Below are 19,095 nucleotides of genomic sequence, written 5' to 3'. Positions count from 1 at the left end.
CCTGGGTTCTCCTTGGACCCGGGAGCTGGGCCTGGTTACAAGCTGGTCATCGCTTCCTTTGATCCCGGGCTGAGCCTGCACTCGCTGGACTTGCCGGGGACGGGCTGTGTGCCCCTCCGGTTGGTGAGGGTGGGGAGGCGCATGCCGGGGACAGGCACTGGCAAAGGAGCCAGTTAATGTGGCTGTGTGGCACCCCTGGGGGACAAGGCCCTCTGATCATCTGGTGGCCGCGCCGTCGCCGGATGCCACAGCATGTCCGTGCGGCACATGCTCGCTGAAAGCTCGTCTCTGGCATCGTGTTCTTCCCTTTTAGCCACCCCTTCAGTGTGAAGCTGCTCGCGCTTTGTAAGGAGGAAATCAAGAAGTCCAAGGACGTGCAGAAACTGCGGTCTAGCGTCGCGGTGTAAGTTCTGAGTTCCCGCTGTGACGATGAAGGGAAGGGCGGTCAGGAGGGAGAGACGCGGACTTCGTCTTAGTCTCAGTGCGTCTGGAGTTGGTGCTGTGATGTCCGTGGAGAACACCTGTGTCTCTCGCAGGGGTCAGCTGTGACGGCCTCCTGGGAGGGGCTGTGCCTCGTTTTGGGGAGCGTGCTCATGTGGGGCAGGTTTTCACGGAAGCAGGCCCGATTGCCTCGAGGCTGGAGGTCAGTGTTGTTGCAGGTTCTGTGGGATGGTGCAGTTCCCGGGCGACGTGAGGAGGAAGGTGCTCCTGCAGCTGAGCCTTCTGCTCTGCCACCAGTTCCCCGTGGTGAGTGCACGCCACCACTCCAGGCGTCTTCCGTGGTGGTGCCACGGCCCTGACCCCTACAGTGTGTGCGAGGGGGCCCTGGGCCTGACAGCACCCTCACTCACGCCGCCTGCCCAGGTCAGCTGTCCTGCAAATTCCATTTTCCACTGGCTAAAAAACGCTCTTCAGATAATCCCGATGTGTCATTTTCCTAAAAGGTACAAGTGATATTTACACCTAACCCATTGGCTCAAAGTGGGGCCCAGTCTGGGCCCGGCTGCAGCAACCCCCCATCAGAAATGCGGGTTCTCAGGCTGCCCAGCCTGCTCAGTTGCCCTGGTGTGGGCCCTGGGGCTTCTGAGAACATCCCATCCCATGAGCGGAGTTGCCAGTGGGCAGCTAGGGAAGAAAGCAGGTGAGGCAGCCTCTCTGACGAGGGGCAGGTTTTCCATGAAGCATTTCAGTCAGAGCAAGGTGGCCTGGCTTCTCCCTCATGAGGCTGCCATGGGGGCGGCAGGGGAACGGGGTGGCCCGGGCCACAGCCTGCGGGGTCACCTGTCCAGCCGTGGCCAGGGTCTCGTGAGCCAGGATCCCAGGTCACCTCCCTACTTTTAACAGCCTGCATGGTGCCCAAGCAGGTCTCAGATTCCATTTGGACCCGGGGTTGGCTCCCTGGTCAGGGTCCTGTCACTCTGGGTTCTCATGGGTCTTTTCCTCCTGTTGACGTGCTCCATCCTGCCCAGATCCGGAAGACCACGGCTAGCCAGGTGTACGAGATGCTGCTCACCTACGGTGACATCATGAGTGAGGACGTCCTTGATGAGGTCATGACTGTGCTGGGCACCACGGCCTGGTGAGTGCGAGGCCCCTTCCTGTCTTCCTGCCGGGTTAGGGGCGGCATCTCGGTGAATGGGGATGTCCAGAATCTCCCTTCCTGTCCCTGAGGCCTCCCCCACAAACCCTCTGAAGCGACAGGGAAAGCAGGGGTCCCGGCCCTCGACGCCTCTGCTCTGAGGAGGTGGTGACCTTGTGTCTGCCCACAGGTCCCCACTGATACCCAAGGGGCTGGGCAGGCCCCCTGGACACAGGGCAGGGAGGGGGCGCCTCCTGTTCAGGTGGGAAGATGTTCAGAGTGCAAAGGTGGGTGGTGCTGACCACTGATGGTGTTTCTCTTGTTGGGCTGCTTTCGTTGACTTAATAGCATCGCAGGCTCTCCGTGCTGATGGGGTCACTTCAGGAATGGCTCCCCTGCCCCTGAATGGCAGTGTTAGGAGTGCCAAGAAGGGAGTGGTGCAGGAGGCCGTTTACCCTCTGCGGGGACGCGCTCACATGGTGGCCATGGCGGGAGGCCGTGGTGGGACATCAGGAAGGGTGGAACAGGTGCCCCCTGTCCTCGACATCCAGTTCTTTCCTGGGGCACCCAGAGCCATTGGCTTCTCCTAGGTCCCTCAAGGCAGAGCTGGGCCCCAGACTTGTTTCCGGTGCAGCGTCCTGTGGTGTCTGTCGGCTTTTAGACTTGACGCGTTGGGACGGCAGGGTTGAAGACGTGTGAGGAATGGGGGCCAGGGCTAATGGAGGAGGGCACACGGGCAGCGTGTCTGAGAGCAGGAGGGTATAGCCTGGGGCGCACCGGATAACGAGTCCCAACAGACACATGGGGGATACCCACTACGGTCCAGGCACACGCTCAGCTGTGGGTGCACCCCTACAAGGCGACCCCTCCCGTACCCTCCCCACCCATCTTGGAGAGGTCAGGAGGTGGCCCCTGGAGGCACCAGTGGTAAGGGGCCTTTGTGCCGATGGCGGACTGGGCTCTGTTAGGGTCCCCGCGCTCACATCAGCAGGCGAGGACACGCGTACGTGTTTATGTGCGTTTCCCTCGAGATTGTGATGTTCCTAAGAGGGCTGAGCTGTGCACAGAGCCTCAGGGGCCGGCTCCCTGGCTGGGGTGTGGACAGAAAAGGGCCTTTAGTTCTAGGGCTTCCTCAGGGTTCTCAGGGAGACATTTATCTCGGGGATGAGGGAGTTCAGTGAACGCCTTTGCGGGAGCCGCTCATGAAAGTTCCAGAACAGAAAACATGGGTGCCCCCGCTCTCTGAGCAATGGGCTGCTGACCCGACCCTGTTCCCCAGGGCCCGCTCTCTTCGGCGTCTGTGGAGAGAGTCGTGGTTCTTCCTGCGGCGTGCGTGGCCATGCGGTCAACTTCACAAACACAAAGGCATCTAGCAGATGCGATTCTAAGACAGCCTGGAAGGGGGGCCTGGTGCTGAAGCGCCCGGTTACTCCTTCCTCCCCACGTGGGGCGCACAGGGCTCTTGCCCCACAACCCAGTCACTTTCTGTTGAAGGAAATGCCAAAGGATTTTACAGTAATTTGTTTTTTTATTCTAAAAGAAAAAGATAATTTAATCTTTATTTTTATGAAAGGGATAAACAGCTTTCAGGGGGTCAAATAAAACTTTAAAAACCCACCTACCCCACCTTTCCAAGTCTCAGCATTTCTGGAAGTCTGGGGGCCACCTGTCTGGGGCCACGCCTCCCTGTGGGGCACCCCCTTTTGGGGGCTCCTCCTCCATAGTTTCCCCAGAAGGGTGCCAGGAGCAAGGGCTGTGTATCACCCACACCCGAGCGAGGGTTTTCCTGGTGCCGTTTTCCCTGGTCCCCCCACCGCGGAAACTAAGATGCTGGGGTTCTGCGCACCCAGCAGGCAGTTGCCTGCGAGTTTATGGCTCACGACAGGCTTAACTGCAAGCCGACCGTCCCCGCTGCTGAAGCTGCTCTTGCCCTCTCTTCCCCAGGGACGCGGAGCTCCCGCTCGTGAGAGGCCAGCGGAACCGCCTGTGTGACCTCCTTGGCGTGCCCAGACCTCAGCTGGTCCCCAAGGTAACCAACCGCATGGCCCTCGGCCCTGTGAGACCCGGGGGCCCTTCCCACGCGAGCCACCATTCTGAGCTTGAGTCTGGAACGTTCTGGGTTGTACTGACCGGCGGTGTTTCCCCACCCCGCCAGCCCCTCGCGTGCTTTGCTGGCTCCTCCTCAAAGGCTCCCGCCTGCCTTGTCCCCACCAGGCACGTGTCAGGTGTGTCCTGTGGGCACGACATCCAGGACAGGCCCTCTGCCTGGCAGGTGGCTGTCCTGTGCTGCCAGACCTCAGCGGAGTTGGCAGCAACCGAGCTCGCTCCTCTCACATGAGGTCCTCAGTGCCGCTGTCTGGTTTCCACCATCACCATCTCCCCGGACACTCGTCCTCTCCGGGGACTTTGTCACCCCCCGAGTCTCCAGGGCTGCCCAGTGAGGTGTTAGTCTTTTCCACGGTGTTGGTGTGTGCACATAGATGCAGTTTTCTGAGCTCGCAGGGCCCCGAGCTGTCCTTCCAGGTTCTGCGTGGCTGTTGGTAGATTTTAGGCTCTTGCGTGTGTGCTTGCAGGGGATCAGGGTGGACTCACGCTGTGGGCTCCACTGGAGCTCCAGTGCAGGGCACAGCCGTGTGTTCTGTGAATGCTGGGCTCGGAGGCGGTTCCTCGGCCCCACGGCGCTCCTCATCTGCCTCGCTGGCCATATTCCCCTGGACCTGGGTTGGATCCCTGACTGCTTTTGAGCTTTTACTGAGCAAGAACATCCATACAGAAGTGAGCGCTGTCCAGCTCTGCGCACATGAGGGACGAGCACCTGGCTCAAGGGTGGAGCCTCCTGGGCTGGCTGCTGCTGCTGGGCTGGAGGGTTGCTGCCCAGGTGCTGGCGGGCAGGTTCCAGAACGTGCTTGCACTGCATGTGCTGTGCGTTGTGGTTGTTGGCGTGTGCGTCCCCTTCTGTGCTTTTTCTGGGCTGTCTGATGCATATGGGCTCTGGACCTGCGTCTGCAGGCTCTCCCCCTCTGGGGGCAGCTTTCTCATCCTTAGGTTTCATGGGTTCCAACTTACCCTTTTTTCCCTTTCTGTTCTGTTTCATGGGCCTGTTTAAGGTCCTTACCGATTCTAAGGTTGTGTCTCCTCCGTGTTTCTTAAAGCTTTATTGTTTCGTCTCCTACATTTAGATTTGAGGCTACTCTGGACTGGCGTTTGCATGTGGTGCTGGGGAAAGGCCAGCAGATGCGTCTTCCGTGCGCAGTCCCTGCAGCTCCATCCTGGCCAAAGTTGGGCCACACGTGGGGCTCTCCTCTTGGGTCCCCTGTAAGCCAGACACAGGCGGGTCTTGTGGGATGTCGTGGTGCTCACGTGACTCCATCTCCAGTTTTATTTTCCTAAGACCATCTTGACTCTTGGCCCTTAGGGTTTCAGAAACCCCTGCAGAATAGTCTCGTCAGTTTGCACCATGGAACCAGCCAGGCATTTGGCCGAGGGTGGCTTGGAGCCTGCGGGTCCACCTGGCAAGGACCGATGTCTGTGATGCTGAGGCTTGCAGCCTTGAGCACTCAGGAGCGCTTTGTGCTTTATGGATTGGAGAAGGGATGCCACACTGTTCCAGCTCTTGGAATTGTTCGTTTTTCCTTTCTTTTCTCTCTTGGCATTTCGATTTGGGAAGTTTCTATTGACCAATCTTCAGGTTGACGGATTCTTTCCCTGATGATGTCTAGTCTTCATTTCTGTTACTGTGTGATTTCTGGCATTTCCTTTGACTCTTCCTTAGACTTTCCGCCTCTGCTTTCACTGCCCGTCTGTCCTTGGTGGCACCCACTTTCCCCATCAGAGCTCCTGGCACATTAACGAGAGTTGTTTTAAACCCCTCTGGTCATTCCAACTCTGCACGTCTGAGTCTGGTTTTGGTACCATCTCTCCCAACTGCTTTTTCTTGCCTCTTAGCACGTTTTGTAAGTTTTTCTTGAAAGCCAGACATGTTGTGCCGGTAGCAGGAACTGAGGCAGCTGGGCCTCAGGCCTGTGAAGGTCTGTTTGTCTGGCAGGGGCCCCTGTGTGTTTGGAACTGCAGCAGCCTCCAGACCTTTGAACTTCTCCAGCACGTCGTGCCCTTGCCTGGGGCGTCCCTGCACTGTCCCCCTCCGAGGGGTGCTGGTCTGGGTGCTCTTTGAGAGCGGACCCATGGCCATGACCCTGGAGTCCTGCTGGAGAGGTGGCAGGATGTGGGGCAGTTTGCAGTCATCTGAGCAAACCTCAGCCTTGGGCTCCCTGCCGTTCCCCTGTAGGTATCATGGGCTCAGGCCTGTCCCCTGGACAGGAGACCCTCGTGCTGGAGACGCCCAGGTGCGACTCACAGCAGTCAGCTGCCAGAGTGCAGGGGGCTTTCCAGGTTTATGACCAGGTGAACCTGCGGGCTCCCCCCGAGATGGCACCCCCAGAGTCTTGCCCTCCTGCTAGCTCACACCTGCCTCCGGCAGCTTGTCGAGTTGGCACTCAGGCGTGCCTTCCGCTCTGCGGTGAGCTCAGCAGCCTCTGCTCCAGGCCAAGTCTGCATTTGTCCATCTCCGCGTTAGGGGGGCTCCACTCTGGTGAGGCTGCGAACATGCGGCTGTTCCCCGAATGCCCTTAGGGCTTCCCAAACCTGCCTGCCCGCTCCTTGTTCTGACGTCTCGGCGTTGCGGTATGTCGCAAGTGACGGCACTGGGTGCCCGTGGGCTTAAGTTTATGCCACCGTCTTGGTGACCTGACCATCACTTGGAAATACGCTGCCTGTAAGAATGCTCTGTGCCCTCCAGTCTGCTTTGTCTGATGGCAAAGCGGCCACACTGGATTTTTGGTTGTCGTTTACACGTTTTCCTTTCTGTGTTTTCTTACATTTAAGTGGACTGCTTATAAATGATAATTAGGTCTTATCTGTTTTTAATCTACCTTAATTATCAACTCGTTGGAGTGTTTTGTGTCCTCCTACTTACCGTGTGATTACGATTCAGTTGGGTTTACGGCTGCCATCTTTGATTCTTGTCTGATCTCAGTTTTCCTGCGGGTGGGTCTTCCAGTGAGGACCGCGGGTGCCCGGCGGCGTGAAGGGAGGGTGGCACCAGCCGCCGTCCCAGCACGTGACCCCCTGCCAGCCTTCCGAGCAGCCTCTTTCCTGCGTCCTGTCAGCTCTTCAGTCTTCCGTCCTCCGGGCACCTGGAATCACACTGTTATTTCTGGGATGGTTTTCCTGCTCCCCCCTGGTTCCGCATGTTGTGGTGGCTGTGCCTGTCTTCTCTCGGGTCCCCCGGGTGGCACCGTGAGGAGTGGGGACGGCAGGCCAAGCGCAACATGGGCTTTCCAACTAAACGTGCCGTGTATGCTTTTATCAGGAAAATCTGATGCACGGGTAGATGAAAATGGGGGGCGGGGTACCGGGGACCTCCCTGCTGCTCCCCGGGTCGTGTCGGCCACGGGGCTCGGGGGGGCGGTACTGACCTTGTGCTGTGTCCCCCACAGCCTGGCACCTGCTGAGGCCCCCCCGCCCACCCAGCAGAGAGGAGGAGCCCGACGATGGTCAGCACGAGACATCTGGACGCGGCGCTGAGGGACTTGGAGATCGTCCCCACAGCAGTGGCTTTTCCTCACACGTGTCCTGGGGTGTTGGTGCTTTTGTCTTCATGTCCTTGGGAACCCCCGTCTATAAAATCATATCCTAAGCAGTTCTGTGTCTCTGTCTCTGACACTGATTCGGAGGGGTGCAGGGGGTGGCCCCGGGCGACCAGGCCCAGGTCCCAAGTTCCCCCCCTCCCCTCCCCCCTGGCCCCGTTGTCGTGCCCACCACACGTGGGCATTGCCCGTGGCCACCAACCCCTCAGTTTTGTGCAACCAAAGAATCCTGCCTGAGACGGGCTGTGACCCCACAGGAGAGGCTCGTGGTAGCTAGAGAGGTAGGTGTGTGGGTACCCAGCATCTGCCACGGGCGGATGGTCTTCTAGGATATTGGGTTCTCTGGAGCCATGTGGGAAGTTCCACAGTTGGTTCCTTCGTTCCCGAAACAGTGCCTCTTTCTAACTGCCCCGAGCAGACCTAACCTAAAGGCCACCGAGGCTGACGTGCACGAAGGTTCGCCACCTCAGGGCTCACGTGGCCACGCCCTGTATGCTGTCTCGCGGGCTGAGGCCCGGACCGCGGCGTCACGGGCACATCTGAGGCGAAGGTGATGGCCGTGCTGTGGTTGGGGCCATGAACTGAGGACGGACGGTGTCTGGGCTGGGGAACGAGCTGCCCCCGCGGTGCGTGTGGCAGTGGGGGCTGAGGGAGCCGATGGGTCCTGGCAGGCTCTGGCTGCTGCTTCCTTCACAGGGAGCGGTTTCCTTGCCTGGGCTAAGCTGCTGACTTGTGGGAGCGTTTACCTTCCATGGGCTATGCCTCCTCTCAGACTCCCTGAAAGAGAAAGTCTGGTGTTACTTTGTGGATTAACTTACATTTTATTCAAACCTTAAAACATGCTCCCCTCTCAAAAATAAATAGGGAGCTCTCCATTTTAGATGGAAGACTAGTCAGAGATCCCTCGGCTGGCGGGGGTCATACACCAGGACGGGGGGACGGTACCCGCAGAGCAGTGTCTGGACCTTAGCTGCAGAAAGCCAAGCAAGCCGCTTCTGAGAAGCAATACAATGAACTGTTTTTAGTGTCTTTTTAAAAATCCACAAGATTCAGGGGCGCCTGGGTGGCTCAGTCGGTTGAGTGCCTTTGGCTCAGGTCGTGATCCTGGGGTCCTGGGATCGAGCCCCGCATCGGGCTCCCTGCTCAGCGGGAAGCCCGCTTCTCCCTCTCCCACTCCCCCTGCTTGTGTTCCCTCTCTCGCTGTGGCTCTCTGTCAAATAAATAAATAAAATCTTAAAAAAAAAATTAAAAATAAGATCTAGTACTTAAAAAAAATAAAGGAAAGAAAATGAAAGTCAAGGGCACCTGGGTGGCTCAATTGTTAAGTGTCTGCCTTCGGCTCAGGCCATGATCCCGGGGTCCTGGGATCGAGCCCCGCATCGGGCTCCCTGCTCCGCGGGAAGCCTGCTTCTCCCTCTCCCACTCCCCCTGCTGTGTTCCCTCTCTCGCTGTGTCTCTGTCAAATAAATAAAATCTTTAAAAAAATAAATAATAAAAATCCACCAGATTCCAGAGAAGCCCTTTTGGAGACCTGGAGCTGGGCGAGCTCACCACAGACCCAACGCTGTACTGCATAGCTCTCCCTCACCACTGCTGGCCTGACTGCAGCCCGAGCGGAACCACCCTGACCCGCTGGCTGCACACGGCCCCGCGCCTCTGCTCGCCCTCAGCCACGTCAGCTCCTGTGGGTCACCCTCGCTCTGACCAGGTTGCAGCTGCAGTTCCCGGAGGGCCCCCCGGGCCCAGGTGGTAGATCTAGGTGAGAGGAGCCCCACACACTCACAGAGTGTAGCCAGGAGCAGACCTGTTAGCACAACCAGTGCCTGGGGGCAACATGCAGTGGGCAGCGTGTGGGGCTGCCGTGGAGGGGCCGTGCAGTAGGTGGGCACCAGACAGAGAAGAGCACCTTGTGGCTCCAGAAAGGAAAGAGCTCGGTGAGTTTGAGGAGGAGCAAGAAGCCAGTGTGCCTGGAACAGAATGTGCGCAGGGAGCTGGGAGGGGCCACGTGCACGGCACAAAACCGAACCTCCCCGTGAGCAGGCACTGGGTCCTGAGCATCGTGTCTGTCGAGCCTGAGACACGTAGGGCAGTCTCATCTCGGTGGCAGCGTGGGGGTAGGACATAAGGCCCATGCGGAGCTGGGGCCCTGGGTGGCTGCGCCCTAGCAGCGCGGATGAGAACGAGGGGACGGCACCTCGTCACTATCTCCCCTGGAGCTGGGCTGGGGAAGGCGTCTCCTGGAGGTCCGCCTGGAGGACCCTGTGCAGTTCTCAAAACTAACCCGAAAATGTGCTCAAACTGCCGCCCCAACCAGTGGTGCTCCCAGACAGAGGGCAGAAGAGGCAGAAACCTCTCTGAAAGTGTGCGGGCTCATCTCTATGGGCAGAATGGAAAGAACCCAAACCCACGCTCCAGAAGGGTCACAAAATACACAAACGGAATTATTAGCAAGACTTAATGGAAGCAGACACCAAGAGACTGAGATGTTGGTAATACCAGCCACAAAATAGGACATCTGTTTTTGAAAGGGCTAGAAATTATCAAGAGATTGGGGGGAAAAGCTCCCTGGATGGACTGAAACAGCCAACTAGACACAGCTGAAGAAATTATCCAGAAAAACAGGAGAGATTGCAGAAAATTTGACTGGTGTGTACAGAGAGTCACGGGGGCTCGTCCCCAGATGCTGGAGCCTGCAGACCCCTCGCGGGGGTAGGAGCACACCCCGCACGTGCGGCCGCAGCGCTGCCCACCCCCTAACCGCAGGGGCCCCCGCTGTGCGAGGGAAAGGAATGGTCCACGGGGCAGAACCGCATACGTGGGAAAACCATCACCGAAGAATCACATCCAGATGACACAGGCCTCGAACGCATAGCTAGGTTTTTAGCCTCAGCACTGTTGGCACTTGGGGCTGAGTAATTCCAGGTTTTTTTGGAGCGGGAGGGGCAGAGGGGGAGAGAATCTCAAGTAGACTCCATGCTGAGCACAGAGCCCGACGTGGGGCTCAGTCTCACCATCCAGAGATTATGACCTGAGCTGAAGCCAAGAGTCGGACGTTCAACCGACGGCACCGCTTAGGCGCCGCTGAGCTAGTCTTTAGCAACATCCCAGATGCCAGTAGCAAAGCCCCTTCCCCACTCGCACAACAAAACTACCGCCAGATGTTGCTAGATTTTGGGGGTGGGTTCAGCCCCAGTGGGAGACACTGCTCTGGTGAATGAAGTGTGGGTGGGAAATGGTCCCGGCTGAGCAGCTCCCAGGGGGTATGCTGAGCAAACAGGAGCACGCAGCGGGCACACAGGATGAGCAGTGTCTGAAGCAAGCAGGATCTGCAAAACGGACAAGAGTGGCAGGAAGTATTCAGTATAAAAACAAAGGTGTCTGTAAGAGGCGCTGAGTGTGAAGCAAGATGCCGGGTCCTCCTGCCTCGCAGCAGCTCCTCCTGTACCATCACTCGGAACGCAGCCCCGGCTTCTCATTCTGACTTCCGCGAGCCCTACCATGAGGCCGCTCCGGGTTCCTGGAGCCCACTCGGGATCCCTGCCTTGTTCGTTCGAGCCCTTACCACAGGGTTCCTGCCAGCAGGGTCACCCCTGCCTCCGGCACAAATCCCTAAGGACACAGCTTCATCAGTGGCCTTGTTGCTTGGGTCCTGAGACAGGCAAAGCCGAGCCGGCTCCACATCACCCGCAGTCGCTCACGGCTGACGGCGTTTGCTCTCGGCCGGGTTGAGCACTGGGTTTCCCAGGCCTGGGAGACTCAAGGTGCCAGAACACCCGCAAACACGACGCCCTGCCCACTGCCCGCAGCGGCCAGTTCAGGAAGCCAAGCAGTAACCCGTAGCCAGCAGCCGGAAACAGCCAGGACACCGTCGATAACTGCCGGCTTCCCTGACTCACCCCTCCCACAACCGGGGACCCACCAGAGGGGGCCAGACATGTTACCCTGACCAACCGCGAGGACGGCACTGGGGCCCCGGAGCCCCCTTTCCCACGCCCTCAAGCCTCTGCCATCCTCATGGGACCGGCTGATGCCTGCCCTGCCAGCTCAGAGCACACAGCCTCTGTCCTCAGTCGCCGGTCTGTACTTCCACATCGCGAACCAAGTCAGACCCAGGAACTGGGCCCCGGGTTTGCCCAACATCGACAGAATCAGACGTCCACCATGGCGGGACCCGAGCACCCAGCAGCTGTCGTCCTCGCGTCACAGGTGTCTGTCAGGAGCGTGAGCTAACAAGCTCCTGGCATGACAGACGCCATGCGCTGGGCGGTGGCGGTGCCCCCAGGGCAGGGGACGGTCAGGGACACACACCCCTCAGGCTGTGAGCTCACGGCTCTGCCTTTTGCTGCATGTAAACCACGTCCTGGTTAAAAACACACACACACGCCCTGCAGGTGAAGGGCCAGCCCCGTAAGGAAGGGGGCTTGCTGGGCATTTGGTACACCTCCCATCTCGCATGCTCCCCCTCAGGGCCGTGGACCACCCCTCCTTAGCACCCTCAATCCCACGTACCTGGGGGCAGCTGCCGTGGGCCCATCAGCTGAAGTGAAGGAAGTCCCGGCCTTCCTGCAGGTGCAGTGACCTCAGGTTGTCTTCAAATGCACCCCCGGTGAGGTCCTGTGGGAGGAACAGCATGTCTGGCTTGATCCAAGCCTCCCCCAGCCCACACTGGGACCCCCAGAGGCCCTCCCAAGGGGGCCTGGGGTGGTCGCCTGTGGCCACCTGTTACGTGGTCCACAATGAACTTCTCTCTTGAGAGGGGCTGGAGATGGGGGGGGGAACATTGTGAGAAGTTGGCCACAATGTTCTGCTGGTCTTCAGTGGGAGGGAGGGGTGGGGGGGGTCCCCTGAGGCATACACACCCCCCAGCTCAAACTTGGTCCCTCCCTGCAAAAGGTAGCTGACACAGGGACTAAGGGAAGGAAATGACCCCCACGGGCAGCTCTGCTTCACCCATCTGTCCTGGGCACACCAGCTTTGCTCTTTGTGCCTCGTCCTGGGGCCCCCATGACACCCCTGCCCCCCTTTGCAGGGGTCTAAACCCAGACTCAAAGAAATGTCAACAGACCCCTTCCTGCCCCTCGCTTATAGGCACGGGGACATGGGGACGGTTTGCACGGGGACACGCCGCATGGGGATGGCCACATGACACGATGAAAGCTTCCTGCTCAATTAAAAGACGACAGGAGACTCAGATGGCACCAGTGGGTTTATACGGAATAATCTGCAAAATGTATTACGTAAAAAAAAAAAGCAAAACACAGAAAAGATATGTATACTATGCTGCCATTGGTTTAAAAAACCATGCAAACACTTACGTTTGTGTTGGCTAATTTTGGCAGAATATTCGAAAAACAGGTGCCTGCAGGCACCTCTCCGGGGATATAGTGGGTGACGGGAAAGGAAGCTCACTTCCCACCCAAAGCCTGCCCTCCAGGAAGGTTTGCACGGGGGCAAGGGTTCTAGTTCCTGGCAGGTTTTGGTCCCAGAGAAATAGGCCCTTAACTGAGCTCATCTCTGAGAAATTATGTATAATTTGTACAGACTTTAAATTTTCATTTTAAATTTTCCATGTGGCCTCATAGTTATTGTCCAGTTTCCCTGGCAACTTGGAACCGTGCGCTTATCTTGGCTTTAAACAGGCTTGTTAGGAAACTGCTTTCACACTAGAAAACCCAGTCAGGTGGGCACATGCTGCAGAGAGGTAGACAGGTGGGTCCATGTCACCCCCTCCCCTGCAGTGCAGACGGGACTGGCCACGGCACACAGCCAAGGAAGGGGTGGGAGGCCACTTCTGTGATTTGGTGACACATTATCGCGTCTTCTGTCTCGCTAGCAGACCCTGCCCCTTGCCGGCTTCGAGAGCATATGCTGCCAGGTAGAGGGGGCCACACGGCAAGGAACATCCAGCAAAGAACTAAAGCCCTCGGTCCAACACCCTAAGGGTCCGGCTTCGGCCAACTGCCATGACAACACGGAGGCAGACGCTGCTCGAGGCGAGCCTCCCCACGCGACCGTGTCGTGGCTGGCACCTCACCAGCAGCTTCATGAGGGGCCCTGAGGCCCCGCCGGTGGCGTCTGGATTTCTGAACCACAGCAACTGTGAGGTAAGAAACGGTGGCACGCCTGGGTGGCTCAGTTGGTTAAGAGTCCTCCTCTTGGTTTTGGCTCAGGTCATGATCTCAGGGTCGTGGGACTGAGCCCCGTGTAGGACTCCCTGCTCAGCGGGGAGCCTGAGATTCTCTCCCCCTGCCCCCACCATGTGTGCGCGCGCTCTCTCAAATAAATAAATTTAAAAATCTAAAAAAGTGTGTATTGTATGAGGCTAGCTCATGGTAATTTATTACGTGGCGGTTCAAGCAGAACACAACTTCAAGGTGACGTCTGGGACAGGAGCTGCCCTGGCCGCGCGGTGCCCGGACAGCTACGAGCTCAAGAACGGGGCTGGCCGCCTCCCACACGCCACACGCTAACCCAGAGCCGGGACTGCGAAATCTTCAAAGGAAGCATGGGGGTACATGTTTGTGGTCCTGGATTTGGCGATGGTGTCTTAGCTACAGCACTGAAAACATGAGCACCCAAGTTAAAACCAGATAAATTGGACTTTATCAAAATGAAATACTTTGTACGTCAAAGGACCCCATCAAGAAAGTGAAGACAGAACGTGCAGAACGGGAGGTGTTTGCACCACGTCTAGAACATACAAAGAACTGTTAGGGCTTCATGAGACAAAACCCAGATAAAAAACGGGCAAAGGACCTGCACAGACATTTCTCCAAAGACGATACCCACGTGGCCAATAAGCAGATGAAAGGATCCCCAGCGTCGCTGGGTGTTAGGGAAACGCAGCATCATCACCTCAACGAGTGACTACGTGTGGAGATGCTGGTGCCCTTGCCCGGTGGGTGGGAGTGTAAATTGGTGCAACCATTGTGGAAAACTGGTGGTTCCCAAAACGTGGCTACCCTGTGACCCCGCACGTCCTCTCCCGGGCACACGTTCACACGGAGCTACACATGAACGCTCAAGGCCGCACTGCTCTAACCGCCCGGCTGGCTTGTTCTTTTCTGACAGTTTCGCCACCATGGGCCTTAGAAGTTGGTCACCTGCTGCTGTGGAATGAGCCCCCGCCAGGGGAGCAACCTGGGATGACACGCGTCAGCGTCTCACGGTTCCACGGGGCTGGATTGCGGGCCCGGCCGTGGCCCAGGGGCCCTGAGTGAGTCTGCCTCACGGCCAGTCCGGACAGCCTCTTCCACAGTTGGGGGGCTTCCCCAAAGAGGCCCCATAGCAAAGGGCAGAGTCCAGCCTCTCGAAGCCGCGCCTCCTGCCCCGCCTGGGGCCCTTCTCGGGCCACTGCCCCTGCCAGACCAACGTCCGCGTTCTGGGGTCACAGCCTGGCGGGGTCGCCCTCCGTGGGGGCACCGTCCTGCCTGGCACCCTGCACAGACATGGTGGGCAGCTCAGTAAAGTCCAGTCAATGCCAAAGAGGTTGGGGTCTTAACCAGCCACCAATGAAGACGGATGCTCCCCTCCCTGCCTCCCTCCACAGGTTTGTTCTAGTCCTGCTGTGTGCAGGCGTACGTCCCTGAGCCCAAGGCTGGACGCAGGGGTGGGCAGGCGTGTCCTGCGGGTCTCCTCCCTGATGTTGACAGACTCTGCCTCTCTTCTGCAAAAGCTGCCGCCTCCATGAAGGCTTCTGGTGTCTGGTGACTGAGGTTCCAGCCCAATCTCACGGTTGGAAGCTGGTGAAGTGGCCGCATGTGTCCCCCACGACCCCCAGCAGAAAGCACAGGGCCCTTGCCACCCATCAGCCCCCATCCCCTCTGGGGGACCTACTGGGGCAGGGCTGAGCCAAACTGGCCCCGTAGCTGGGACTCCAAAGTAAAAGATAACACTTTACATTTGTATGTGTGTGTACACGAGAATATGTCTTTCTGACCATGAAGAACGATTTCCTAAACAGGACACAAAGTGTTCATCGTAAGGAAAAGGTTGATGAACGCCGCTGCGTTAAAAGTAACTTTATCTGGGATGCCTGGGTGGCTCAGTCGCTGAGCGTCTGCCTTCGGCTCAGGTCATGATCCCAGGGTCCTGGGATCGAGCCCGTCGGGCTCCCTGCTCAGCGGGAAGCCTGCTTCTCCCTCTGCCACTCCCCCTGCTTGTGCTCGCTCACTCTCTCAAATAAATAAAATCAATCTTAAAAAAAAGCTTTTTCTGGAAGAACCTGTGAAGAGGCAAGTCTCACGTGGGAAGAAGTATTTGCCACTCCAACCGAGGAAGGACTGGCACCAGAGTGTGCAGAGCTCCTGGAAATTACAAGGCCAGAGGCGCCCGAGGGCACCGCCCAACTGAGCCCTTGTCCGGCGGGATAGGCTGGGACAAGCCCTCGCGTGGCCTCACGAAGACGTGTGCATGGAGGGCACCTTCCAAGACCCTTCACACCTGCTCCAAAGTCACAGGAACGTCACAGCTGTGCCCTGTCGCAAGGCCGGAAATGACCAGGCCCGCGGTCAGATGTGGGATGTTAGTCGGGAATGAGGAATTCAGTCATCCGGCCACACAGGCCAGCCTGACACGGGCAAGCAGCCCGGCCTCATGCCCCAGGCCTCACGCCGTGTGACCCCAATGGAGCTGAGAGGCGGGCGCAGCACAGCCCAGCACCCGTGCCCGTGACCTCAAGGGAAAAGGCAAGGATATGGGGGGAAAGTCTCCGGACAGCCCTGGGGGCGGAGGCCGCGGGGCTTGGTCAGAGGTGCTTCTCAGCGACGCTTTTACTGCCCACAGCCCCTCGTCTCTGCCAGAGCACCTGATGAGGCCCCGGAATGAGCCCCACGTCTGGCACTTAGCAAGTTTCCGAAAAAAGCTGCTCTTACAGAAATGCAGCCCACCATGGTGGCCTCTTCCAACATCCTGGGCAGCCTCCCGTCCTAGTGTACAGCTTGAGACAGGTGGCCCAAGGCAAGGGCATGGATGTCTGGCTGCATGTCAGACGTCTGTGATCCCGCAACTGGGGCTTGTACCAGCCACACGGTCATGTGACCCCCGCCACGGCCATGGCTGACACTTACCAGCTTCACGCAGATGACGAAGGGTGGCCGGGCAGCTCGGAAGTGCAGGATTGGAACCCGAGGCTTAGGCCTTTCCTGAGAAACAAAGGTGTTGTGGGCTGGGGTCCATGCTAGTCCCACGGGACGCCCTGCCGTGCTGGACCGACCCCTCACCCCTGCCCAGCTCCGAGGTGCACGGCAGATGCCCAGACCTGGGCCAGGCGGGGACACAGGCCACTCTGGGGCCCGAGACCCCCAGGAGATGGGGGCCACTGCTGCTGGGCCTGCAGCTGTCCAGGCACAGGCAGCCTTCCCCAAGGAGGAAGGTTCTGGGCAGTGGCCCCTCCTTGTCCCCTGGGACAGAGCTAGGGGTGGTGTGAGCAACCCATGTGGGACCGAGGCCCTCCCTGGGGTCCTGGGTCTCACCCACCTGAGAGTCCTCATGGCAATAGAAGCCTTTCCTGATCTTGTTCTCGTCCACGTCACAGAAGGCAACCACCTGCGGGGGGAGGGGGGGCACAGGACACCAGCCTCAGGGACGGGGTGCCCGGGGGGACAGAGCTGCTGGGCTGGATGGAGGGGGGCCCACCTTGCGTCGTGTCCCGGCCGTCAGGCTGCGGTAAAGCCGGCGGCCCTGCCTGCCCGCGTTCCAGATGGTGAAAGCTGCCCAGTGCGGCAGGACCCGTTCTTCCAGGAAGCGGACACGGTGGGTCCAGATGGTGGTCCTGGGGGGGGGGATGGGGCGGTGAACCAGGTGGGCAGGGCCTCTAGCTGCGCCCAGACCTCCCTCCCCATCCAGCCCTGGGCACAGCAGGGCACGTTCTGGGGACCTCCTCTCTCCACAGCTCACGAGGTACTGGCTTGATAGATGAATGAGGGAACGAACAAACGAACTGTGCTCGCACTGCCTCACCCACCCTCACAGCCCCACGTGGACCCTAGGATGTGCTCTTCTCACGTCCATGTACTCAGAGGCCTTGAGGGATGCCAGGCACAGACCCTGGGGAGCCTGAGGGCGATGCAGTCACCCCGACGTCTGGTGAGCTCGGGTGCGAGGTCTCACGGCTCCGCTTCCTGCAGCAGCTGCCCAGACCGCCGGGAGTTCTGACGGCTGGGCCGTGGGCGCACCGGGGCTGGCGGGGAGTAGCTCCCCGACCCCGGCCGTTAGCGCTTCCAGAGCATTCCACAAGCTCCAGACGGTCCAGCCCACGGCCAGGCACGCGCAACTCTGGCAACACCCAAGAAGCGGAAGTTTAGCAACGAAAGACCAGGGATGTGCACGTGAGTTCTGGTAAACGGGAAATCCTGAGGACGACGAAGGACAGGGAGCTTCGGAGAGTCACTGCTGACGGTTTTCGCCTTTCAGGTGGAGGACGTGCCGGGACAGCCCATGTCAGGAAGCACTGTGTGGGGTCCCCACCAGTAGACGGATGTGCATGGCTCAGCAGCGGCTTCCTCTCCTGTCCCCAGCCCTGGTGGAGTTCTGTCAGCACAGGGTCGGGACACTTCTCGAGTATTCCTTCTCTTTAAACAGTCCGTGCTCCTCAGTGTGAGGTGCAGATTGAAGGAAATGCCCATCACGATGTCTCAAGGGGTCTGTGGACGTGACCAAGGGAAAGGCGGGCCCCAGTCCAGACCCCAGGAGCTTAGGCGCCCGCTGGGGGGTGCGGGGCCTGCTCTGCAGACACTGGTAGATGATGAGCCGACACAATTTAGAGATGGCCACAAACACACCTGCTTTGTGGGCCGCAAAGCACTTCCGGCCACCGGCCCTGTTCCTGCTCAGGAATGCCATCTTTCCCGGTGCTTTTAAGTTCTGACCCAATCAGGAAGATTCCTCAATAGTCTCCTCACTTGCTGCAGGGCAGCAGTGTCCCCCAGCAGGGGCTGCAGCGAGTGGAGCGGTTTCCCCAAACCCACAGACGTGCCCCCTGGTGGCCGCGGCCCCCGACGCAGAATGGGGGGTGTGCCGGCCCGGCTGGAGTCAGCCCCACTCTGCAAGCAGGACGGCAGAAAGGCCTTGGGAGGAGGTGGCCTGGAGACAGGCAGCACCCCGAGGTCACGCATGAAGGGGCAGCCGAGAGGCTGAACGGAAAAGCAGTTTTCGGGGAGAAAGGCAGAATGCTACCGTGGACATGACATTTTTAAACAGGTAATGCATATTGTTCAGGGAGACACTGCTCACACCCCGGACAGCGCTGGCCTTGCTGAGGGGCTGGGAAAGGCAGCCGGGCGCAGGACGTCGGTCCTCCGTGTCTCTGTCTCTGGATGTCTTAAGTATTTCATAATGAACGATGTAAATGCTGACCGTTCTTGGTTTAAAATAGAAAGAACAGCAACCAGGGAGTGCTTTCATAGGAGGGCTTCTGGGCAGAGAGTTTGAAGAAATTCAATTCTCAACAAGCCTGAAGGTGTAATTAAAGCTCATTACTCTGTGAGGTTTTGCCACTCACAGCACAAAGATTTTAATCCAGTACAGAAACTACATGAGATCACTTCTTTTGTGTTGTGGGTGGCAAAGCCTCACGCTGCAAAAAAGAAAGAAACCGCTCAACATAAAAGAGACTGATCCCATGCGAACAAGATGAGGACTTGTGGGGACAAAGCCCAGTTGCCTGTGGCCTGGCCCTTCCTGGACACACAGGCTTCTGCCACAGCGTGGGCCACCACCAATTCCTACAGAGAGATCCCTTCAATGTGTCTTCAGAGAATCTAACATGAGAACACACAGACAGGAACATTCATGATGATGATGACAGAGGAGATCCCCGAAGTCCCACACCTCACAGCCTGAAGGAGATCCCGGAAGTTCCACACCTCACAG

The 19,095-nt window shown here is 58.5% G+C and overlaps 2 protein-coding genes across 8 annotated transcripts in view; one reads left to right on the top strand and one right to left on the bottom strand.

The window, feature by feature from the left end:
- Positions 1 to 7,277, top strand: part of TBCD (tubulin folding cofactor D) — a 163,741-nt gene extending 156,464 nt beyond the window's left edge. The window contains exons 35-39 of the mRNA XM_035025692.1: positions 314 to 403; positions 660 to 747; positions 1,470 to 1,579; positions 3,524 to 3,608; positions 7,075 to 7,277. Of these exons, the coding sequence (XP_034881583.1) occupies positions 314 to 403; positions 660 to 747; positions 1,470 to 1,579; positions 3,524 to 3,608; positions 7,075 to 7,089 (388 nt within the window). The 3' untranslated portion in view covers positions 7,090 to 7,277. The remainder of the gene's footprint in view (positions 1 to 313; positions 404 to 659; positions 748 to 1,469; positions 1,580 to 3,523; positions 3,609 to 7,074) is intronic.
- Positions 4,676 to 19,095, bottom strand: part of B3GNTL1 (UDP-GlcNAc:betaGal beta-1,3-N-acetylglucosaminyltransferase like 1) — a 110,519-nt gene continuing 96,099 nt past the window's right edge. For 4 of the 7 annotated variants that reach the window (XM_035025693.1, XM_035025697.1, XM_035025698.1 and 1 more), the window contains 5 exons: positions 16,861 to 16,996; positions 16,702 to 16,770; positions 16,293 to 16,367; positions 11,734 to 11,838; positions 4,676 to 8,001 (listed from right to left, as the gene is read on the bottom strand). In XM_035025693.1, the coding sequence (XP_034881584.1) occupies positions 11,758 to 11,838; positions 16,293 to 16,367; positions 16,702 to 16,770; positions 16,861 to 16,996 (361 nt within the window). In that variant the 3' untranslated portion in view covers positions 4,676 to 8,001; positions 11,734 to 11,757. Of the gene's footprint in view, positions 8,002 to 9,754; positions 11,585 to 11,733; positions 11,839 to 16,292; positions 16,368 to 16,701; positions 16,771 to 16,860; positions 16,997 to 19,095 lie in introns of those variants that run through there. The other 3 variants (XR_004683006.1, XM_035025695.1, XM_035025696.1) reach the window with 3 other exon arrangements.

This window comes from Mirounga leonina, unplaced genomic scaffold (assembly GCF_011800145.1).
Source record: "Mirounga leonina isolate KUSES-001 unplaced genomic scaffold, KU_Mleo_1.0 Mir_197, whole genome shotgun sequence".
Lineage (NCBI taxonomy): Eukaryota > Metazoa > Chordata > Mammalia > Carnivora > Phocidae > Mirounga > Mirounga leonina.
Note: the sequence above shows the minus strand (reverse complement) of the source record. Positions and strands in the feature narration are given on the sequence as shown.